At 41.1% G+C, this 9,642-nt stretch overlaps 1 protein-coding gene across 1 annotated transcript in view; it reads left to right on the top strand.

Moving 5' to 3' along the window:
* The window catches only part of FREM1 (FRAS1 related extracellular matrix 1), a 169,169-nt gene that overhangs the window by 142,429 nt on the left and 17,098 nt on the right, over positions 1–9,642 (top strand). The window contains exons 28-29 of the mRNA XM_008050952.2: positions 2,184–2,313; positions 5,215–5,287. Coding sequence (XP_008049143.1) covers positions 2,184–2,313; positions 5,215–5,287 — 203 coding nt within the window. The remainder of the gene's footprint in view (positions 1–2,183; positions 2,314–5,214; positions 5,288–9,642) is intronic.

The raw sequence follows: 9,642 nt of genomic DNA, 5'->3' as shown, positions 1-9,642 counted from the left end.
CTATGTCCTTTCTATATTGCACGTGCATACCTATGATAAAGTTTAATATGTGTTGGGCAATAATAAAGTAGAGCAATTATAACAATATGCTAGCGTCACTACTCTTGCACTTTGGGGCCATGATTATGTCAAATAAGGGTGACTTAAACACAAGCACTGAGATACTGTGACTGTCCTTCTGATAACCAAGCCAGCTACTGAGTGACTCCTGGGCAGGTAGTCTACAGTAAGCGTGCTCTGGACAAAGGGATGTTTCACGCCCAAGTGGGATGGTGTGTGATTTCATCACACTCCTCAGAATGGCACAAAGGTGAAACATATCCATTGTTTATTTCTGGAGTTTTTCATTCAATGTTTTCAGACTACAGTTGACCACAGGTAACTGAAACCTCAGAGAGCGAAACTGCGGACAAGGCAGGGACTATTGTGGTCATTTATTTCTGTATTTCTTGATCTGTTTCATGCCAGATTCGAATTCAGTTGCATTAGAGACCTGTGAGGGTTCCAATATTTTTTTTTAAAGATTATTATTAGTTATTATATCTTTTTGTGCTTGTTTCATTTCTCTTCCTTGGGACCCAAAGTCTCCAATATTTTTTAATATAAGAGTCCTGTTTCATGTTAAAAATTCTTTGAAGCCTTGCATGCCAGTAACAATGTTTCATATGTATTGATTGAATGAACATGACTCTTTATATAGAGTCATGAACCCCTGTAATAATTCCTTGGCCTCCCCCTACCCCTGCCTCCCAACCCCCCATCCCATGATATTTTGCTGAGGCTCTTAATCTATAGGATGTAATTTTTGACTCATGGTCGGTGCAAGGACATTAAGAGATTATCTGAGGACAGACTTTCTCATATGAATGGCCCCAGGAAAGCCTGGAGAGTTGGTGAAATTTGTGAGCTCATGTCCCATATGGTTGCATCCAGAATTTTTAGTTTTGCCAGGAGAGAGAAATGATAATAAATTAATTAAAAAATTGAGAGGAAAGAATCTGCCTCTGATCGGAAGTTTAAGAAGTGCAGTAAGGCAACCGCTGAGGGTTTTGTCAATCTAAAATAAAAAGGAAATGGATAAAACAAAAACAGTGGACGTGTGCTTAACCATCACGGCGAAGATTGCTTGTGTCTTCTATATTGCTATATTGTAAGGCTACAGGTGGTTAAAAAAAAAAGTAAGAATATATTTGAAGAAAACTGTTGAGGAGAAACATTCAAGTAGTTTCACCTCAAAAAAAGTGAAATCTCTCAGGGTAAAGATCCATTTATATTGCTCTGTTCACACTCACACTAGAATCACAAGGAACTTCAATGGGCAGTGGAATGGCAAAGGAGGAACAAAGGACTTAGCGTGAGACTGGTGTTTGAATTTCATCTCTGCGTCATAGCTTTTTGCCTTTGAGCTACTTATCTAACCTTTCTGAGACTGAGTTTTCTTTCTTTTTTGAAAAAAAAAAATAGTGTTTCTCTCTAGATGATGGGAATTAATGAAGACAATTTCCAACAAATGTTGAACCCACTAAATATACTATAGGAGAAAAGACCACCTTCTGTTTCTCAGACTTACTCAGTTGTACCATTGCATGAAGCTACATACTGGCAACCCTTTCATATGCACAGAAAAAGAAACAGATAGCAGGTATAAAACACAGGTACATGTTAATTTCCAGGCACATCCCAGAATAACTTGTTATTAAGCTGAACCCAAGTTCAGAGAAGATCTGTACCTGGAACAGTTGTTGTTATAACAATGAGGAAGGTCAAAAGACAAGATAGAAGACTTCCTCTTGATGTCTTTTCCAAAAGTGATTATCTCCTTGAACTTAACAACTGCTGGTTGCTTCCCTTCAAAACACTTAAGTTTGAGTTCCTTTATGTCTCTCATAACTGTGGGACAGTCTTCCCAACCTAGATTCTTCATTTGAAAAATGGAACTCTATACTCGCTCTATCTTGCAGGGTTGTTGTTAGGACCAAAGGAGACAACGTCGGTATAAGTTCTTTATGCACTAAAATGTACCAAACAAGTGTAAGGAATTTTCATCATTGTTGTAGGTTGATTGATCACCTTTGCCACCATGATGTGAGCCAAGGGCTCAGTCTCTCACCCAACAGAGAATGTCCATAGGCGTTTACTACACATTTCTTATGATTTCCCTTTTCTTTTCCTTTCGTGTACAGTTTGGAATTGAAGTGGTCTCATATTGAATGGTCACAGACTGAATATGAAGTCTGTGAGAATGTGGGCATGTTGCCCTTGGAAATTACCAGGAGGGGATATTCCATGGACTCGGCCTTTGTGGGTGTAAAGGTAATGATTCTAAAATGCAAATTATCATCTAAAACTTATGTTTCTGGCTAGAATCTTAATTTTTATTTATATTTTTCAAAGAAAAATTCAGAGTGACCAAGGAAATTTCAAAGCGCAGGGATGTCACACCATTCTGAAGCATCTTCGTATGAAATCTCCTTGCCCCTCCATACATCATCTGGGTTCATTAACTCCGAGATACGATTTTTCAGAGCTTATTTTTAGTTTTGAAATCTGGTCATCTGTTCCTATAAACTCTTTGTGTTTAGAAGTTTGATTTTGCAAGGAGATATAGTTAACTGAGTGAACTTGGGCCAAATTCTGCTTTGGAGAGAGTTGTATTTGCAAGGTATTCTGTAGGGGTACCCAGAGCAAATTTTAGTCCCCAAATGGCTTTCTCTTGGTATGCACCTCAATCACTACTCACGGCCTCAGAGGGTGAGGCTAATCACAAGACTGAAGCTATCTTTTCTTTTGAGCTGGAGACTCAGTCACCCAGGCTGGAATGCAGTGGCACACTCATGGCCACCACAGCTTCGACCTGCTGGGCTCAGGTGATCCTTCCGCCTCAGCCAAGTAGCTGGAACTACAGGCGCGAACTACCACACCTGGCTAATTTTTTTAAAAATTATTATTTATTGTAGAGACAAGATCTTGCCAAATTGCCCAAGCTCGTTCGAACCCCAGGGCTCAGAGAATCCTCTCACCTCTACCTCCCAGAGTGCTGGGATTACCGGTGTGAGCCACTGCTTCTGGCCTGAAACCTACCCTAAATTTTGTCCAACTCATGTTGAATTAAGAACACACACGTGAATACAGGTACTTTGAGATAGAAAGAACTTTCAGGTAATCTGTGAACTTGCTATTTCTTGCCATTGGCATGAACCATGAGATACAACCTACGGCTTCTAGTATTAAAAGATCTTTTAGAAGTCATTATAACAGTAGTGCTTCAAGGGAATGAGAGCGTAAAAAGTTTGTACGTAGTAACAATGGAGAAGGAACTTGAAAGCCTCTCCTCCTCAATCTGATGAAAAAGACACATATTAGTTTCGGGGGAAAATAGCATCTCTGTTAAGTCTCATTTTAATGATGCATTCAAATCACCCTAAAATTCCTGTGCACCTAAATTCGACCGTATCCAGGCTCAGGATTTCTCCCTTCAGAGAACACAGGCTTTTTTCTTCCAGATCTGTTGATACCTTAATTGTTATTAAAGCAGCATTAAGCTTGGTATGCCCTATACTTTTCCAAAAGATTGCTTATAGAACAAGAACTAATCTGCCTGAATTGCTTTCTAAAATTCCTCTAGTCCTCTACAGAAAGCACCATATGTTCTAGTCTTGGGTTTTGGGCCACACGACCACTTACCTTGCCAGGTAGAAAGAACATGCATGGTGTTACATGGAACCTTATGTCTACTTAACGCTGAATGCGCATGTGAACCTGCCAACTGAGTGAGTGGCCTTCATCAAACACAGGCCCGGGGTTTTTCAGTACTACTCTACCCTGAGCACAACCTGCTTCCTTACACAAGTACGGAACTGGCTACTTGACTAGGAACAGGGAAAGAGAAGGCGCTTTGACCCCGTGTGGTTTGCCCTGGTTTGAATTATGCACTTTTACCTGACTGATGTCACCAAGCATCTTGCCTTGGGCTGTTCCTTTTCCCACATAGGATTCTGTAAACTCAGTGGTGGTAAATATCAGGTAATTGCACATGCAAGAGCCATGCAGGGAAATGGAACTCTCAGCATATGGTGGGTACAGGTGTCCAATGGGCTGCCTCTTCACGATGAAAGGTGGTTGAGGGAAAACCTTGGCTGTGTAGACAAAGAACACATCGAAGATTAGGCGGTAATACCCTTCTTCAGCAAAATGCTTCCACTGCTGACCAACTAATGCATGTAAGGGCCTTTGATTTGAAGTGGACGTGTAGTCTGAGGCCATAGAAATAGGAATTTTCCAGCTTTTAATTATGCACTTCATTCCATTGTTAGGAGATGCAGAAGTATGTAATCCCACTTTCCTGAGCTTCTTAAACAGCTAAAAAACGTGCAAAAGTAACAACTGCCTATTCGGCTTGCACAGGGTTTTCTCTCAACGACCTGTCTTTCAAATCATCCAAGGACTCTTCTTAACGCGTATCTAGGAATCCTCTGGAGGGAATTTAAGGCCAGGACCTCAGAGCCCTCACATAGCCTTTTTGGTTTTTAGCCCTGGAGTTGAGCAGCAGGGGTGAAGTCAATAGTCTCCGTAGACTAGATCGATTCTTCGTTTTTGCAACTTACTAGTGGGAGTCTTGAAAGCCCTGGGTTCCGGGTGTGGATGGGTTTGCGTGGCTGCTCCCTGGGTCTGCCAGTGACACAGAGCTCTCCTTGGCATCTGTGGTGAGCGATAGGGTCATCCAGATGGGAAAATGGACCGGTCTTGTTTGAGTTAATCTGGTTTAAAGGCCCTCAAGCTGGCTGACCGATCATCGTGTGGGTTGTTATGAGGGCCTGGTTTTTCTTCTTCTCAATTTTCTCCCCCACCTTTCCTTTGAGGCACTATTTTAAGACCAAATTGGAGTTGGAGGAAGGTGAAAAAATACAATTAAATTGTCCTCGTATCAAAGAGAAAAATGTTTAAAACCCATGCTCCTTTCTCCGATAATTGAATCACTTATAAAGGAGAAGAAAAAGACAGCTTTTCTTTCCACTGATATTAGTCTAGCAAAAAGTTAACTTTTAGGAAAATCTGTGTAGCCTGGATCTAAAATGGTTTATTATAAGAAAAGCCTACTTAATATTAAAAACAGATTTAGCAGAGCATGAGTTTAGTCTAGCATAAGGAGAATAAATGTTTCTCTATTATATGATATTTGTTTTTATTTTAAAAAGACATTTTTTCCCTTCTAAGGTCAACCAAGTGTCAGCTGCAGTTGGAAAAGATTTCACCGTGTCTCCATCTAAACTGATTCAGTTTGACCCAGGTACATGTTGTGTCTACAGTTTGTTTCGTTTCGTTTCTTTTCTTTTCTTTCTTTCTTTCTTTCTTTCTTTCTTTCTTTCTTTCTTTCTTTCTTTCTTTCTTTCTTTCTATTTTTTGTAAGCAAGTCTGGAGATTGTGAGGAAGAAAGAATATTATGCAACTCCAGCCAACTAGAAACTCCTCAGGGAGCCATTTTACCCCACTCTAAAAGAGATGAATTTGGGTTTGAGGTTTTGCCCTCATTATTTTTTTATAATGAGTGAATATTTATTGCAAAGAAGAAGAAAGATCAGAACAAATGACAGATATAAAATGTCAAAGCAAACCTCCAGAAAAAAATAAGATCATTTAAAAAATTATTTAAAAGTCTGACACAGAGCTATCATAATTTAATTGCCTCACATTTGTTATGGAAATCTTTGAGAATGTTATATTTACATGGATTCCTAAAGGACATTTCTAGATAATCCTTGGAATAGGATGATATGCAAAGATTCCAGGGGAAATTGTTATTTAATTAAATATTAAATTATTAAATGACATTAAATTATTAAATTAAATTTAATTATTGAGGAATAATTATTATTTAATTGTTTCACGTGTGGAAGGATTTTAGTAGGTGCAAGAGGGAATGCAAAAGTCTGGCACCTGCTCTCAAGGGTGTTCAATTGTGTGGGAAAGATAGACATGCAAACACCTACTGGGACTCACAGGGTGAGCCGTTGTTCTGGCTAAGAAAAATCATGGATGACTTCCTAGGGGAGGCAGTATTCTAGCAGGCAGAAGAAGGAGGAAACTGCAGGCTGAGGGGATAACTCCAAAGCACCAACACACCTTTGGGGCGCTGTGGCTAGCACAGAGGCTCTGCCTCACCTCACTACGTGGTTCTCGCTAAAACTTTCTCTAAGGTTCAGACTGGACCTGTCACCTGTCTAGGGGCAAATCCCAAAAGCCTCAGAGAAGCAGACAGGGCTATCACGCAGAGGAGATGTTCTGGCCTCTGAGACTTTTCCACCAAGTCTCAACTTGACTTTGTTTTCCAGTAACTCAACGTTTGGGGCAAAGGCAAAAGAAAACGGCCTGAATGCCATTGCCACACCAAGTCGACAATCTCAATATTAAATGTAGAAAGGAAATACCTTTCGGCAGTTCGCCACAAGCAGTGGGATGTTTGGTGACTAATCGTTTCCAGAGCTGCCATAGCCAAGTATTAAAAACCGAATCGTTTAAAAAATGGTCACTGAGACTCTCATGGTTCTGAAGGCGAGTCTAAGATCAAGGTGTCAGCAGGTTTGATTCCTTCTGTAAGGGAGAATCTGGTCAACGCCTCTCTTTCCTGCCTCTGGCGGTTTGCTGACAATCTTCGGCATCCCTGGGCCTCTGCGACAGTCCCTTAGTCTCTGCTTTCCTTTCCACAGGGTTTCTCCTTGTGTGTATGTCTGTGTCCCCAGCTGCCCCTTTTATAGAACACCAGTCGTAATGGATTGGGGGCCCACTCTCTTCCGGTGTGATCTCACGTTGACTGATTCCACCTGTGATTATCCTATTTCCAAACAAGGTCACATTCTGAGGTGCTGGAAGTTAGGACGTCAACATGTGAACGTTTGAGGGACATGGTTCAGCCTGTAACAGAGAGTCTTAAAATTCAACATGCAACAACCCAAATATTATTGCCCTTCTTTCTTCCTGTGGGATTCAATTTTCTAGCCTGGATACGTTGGTTCCTCAGGCCGACCTCCCTTTGTGGGAAGAGCTATTCTTGCAGTGTCACTTTTTACCCTCACACTGCGATGGGCTGTGTGTGCCGGTCAACCCTACCAGGAAAGGATGTGATGCGTTTACACGTTTTCTGGACTTCATGTTAAGGCAACTTCAACCTTTCCATTTCTTGAGAGTCAAGTGTCTTTGCCATATGTCATCCCTTTTATTTGAAATCTGTTCGTTACAAGATCGGAAGTGATTTTGATTTCCAGTTGGTTTGGAGCTGCCCATCGGGTGCTCTGTTTGGATTGATAGGAACTAGAATGTATCCCACGGGGGGAGGGGGTGTACCTCTTGGAGATTCCACTGGATAAGATAAACACCCATTTGTCTAGAAGATTGCTGCTGCTTTGAGTAGATACTAACTACTTCCAGGGACTCTAAATAGTCTTATGATTTTAGAGATTATTCAGACATTTTAAGAAAATATAAGCATATCTTATGAATTAAAAAACAAAAACTTGACTAGTAGTTGTTTTGGAATTTATTAACCCAGTAACAGTTTTATAAACTGAAGTCTTGCTTGAGATAATTTTAAAGTTCCCCAAGTCCACAGGTCCAATAAATGTTTACTCCTACCTTGCTTATTCTTGTCTCTTTGGGGTCTGATGTCTACAACCCCACTCCTAATCCCTTTTGCCCAGAGCAACCTATTTCTTTCTTTTTTTTTGAGTCAGAGTCTTACTCTGTCACCCAGGCTGGAGTGCAGTCATGACCACCACAGCCTCAACCTGCTAGGCTCAGGCGATCCTTCCGCCTCAGCCTTCCGAGTAGCTGGAACTACAGGCATGTACCACCATGCCAGACTATTTTTGTTGTTGTTGTTGATTTATTGCAGAGATGAGGTTTAACCAAGTTGCCCAGGCTGGTCTCCAACCCCCAGGTTAAGGCGATCCTCTTGCCTCGGCCTCCCAAAGTGCTGGAATTACAGGCTTGAGCCACCATGCCCCACCTGCAATCTATTTCTTTAAAAAAAGCGGCTTCCCTGAAACAGAGAGTGAGCAATCAAAGACAGTGGGATATAAGTTTTGAGAACTCTTGGGAGGGAGCTGAGAGAAAGCTTGCCTTGCAGCTACAGCTATTATACCAACCACTCTCCCCCGCAAAATAAGAATCCTGGATACTATTGTGACTAATATTGAGAAGATATGTAAATACTCTTAAGAAAATGATTATTTGCTTTTAAAATATGTGTTCTTGCAAGGTCTGCTGCATTCTTTATTGAAACCTCATCATTCCTAAGACTCAAAATGTTTTCCAAGGGAACAGATTCCTAATGTGGCATTTACTACAAAAAAAAAATTGAGAAATTGTCTTTCAATAGAGAAATCTACTTTGCAGGAAAATACCCAGGAACTTGCCTACTCTTTAAAGTGAAATATGTCTGCATAAAATAACACCGTCTCTTTCCTCTTCAGCACCTTTTGTTTTGTGGGAACAGGGAGCCAGCTCAAGCGTTCTGAAAATGCTTGTGTATCTCAGGGACTTAACAAACACTTTGCACCTTGAAAGTGAAAAAGGAGGGGAAAAAATGATAAAGTTCTTACTTCCAATCTCATTAACCTAAACAGTTGGTCCCATGTGCACACCTGGTAGGCATAGAAACAAAGCTGAAACGGAGTCAAATCAGAAGCACTTAAATGAAACTCAAAATAGGTTTTCTCTAACCATCTGGCTCTACTCCATAAGGCCCACCAGAAACTTTAAGGGTTTTGGGGGCGGGTAGAGGGGAGTGTCCTATACTTAAAAAAAAAAATTCTTAAAATAAGAGGGGAGTAGAAGTATTTTTTGTATTCGATTTGATTTACAGAATGCTTAATTTTATGGTCTTTGGGAGTCAAAAAAGTTCTCCAAATACTGACAGTCTTCAAACTCGTGTGCTTTCTTCATTGTCCACCTCTTATCTTTTCATGCCATTTTATTGCAACAGCTGCCTGTAAGATCTCCCAAATCCTAGCCTCTCTGTCGACCTGCCTGGTTCCCCAGACTTTCACACTCTTGGGTTCATTTTGGTAAAGCATCCACTTTCAGTGTGTCACTTCTTTGTTCAAGAGCCTCCCCCATTGCGAATGGTGTAAAGTCTGAATTGGACCGTGTGGTGTCCAGGGCTCTCTGCAGTCTGACCGCAAACTTTCTGTGCAGCCTTATGCATCCTGTCCACTGACCTCCCTCTTCCAGCCAGCTAATCACTCAGCCTTCCTTTATGAAGGCCTCTCCTTGCCTTTGTTTATGTTGTTTTTCCATTTGCACCTTCCCGATCCTTCTAACTCTGGAGCCCACAGACATATAGGATATGCCGTCTATTCTATATCTTGGGACAGCTAGTCCTACATAGCTTTGAGTGATTATTTGACTTTTCTGGTGTTTGTGTCTGTCTTTTCCAAGATATTTTAAACTCCTTTAGGTCAAGGCTTGGCTCATGTGACACTTCTAGTATTCTCCATAGAATCTAATGCACAGGTGAGCACAAAATAACTCCCAAATATGTATTTTTTTTTTTTTTGAGTTGGAGTCTCACTCTGTCGCCCAGACTGGAGTGCTCCCAGCCACTGCAGCCTCGACCTGCTGGGCTCCGGAGATCCTTCTGCCTCACCC

Source organism: Carlito syrichta, unplaced genomic scaffold, assembly GCF_000164805.1.
Source record: "Carlito syrichta isolate Samal-C Ts95f unplaced genomic scaffold, Tarsius_syrichta-2.0.1 Scaffold154501, whole genome shotgun sequence".
NCBI classification, from domain to species: Eukaryota; Metazoa; Chordata; class Mammalia; order Primates; family Tarsiidae; genus Carlito; species Carlito syrichta.
Note: the sequence above shows the minus strand (reverse complement) of the source record. Positions and strands in the feature narration are given on the sequence as shown.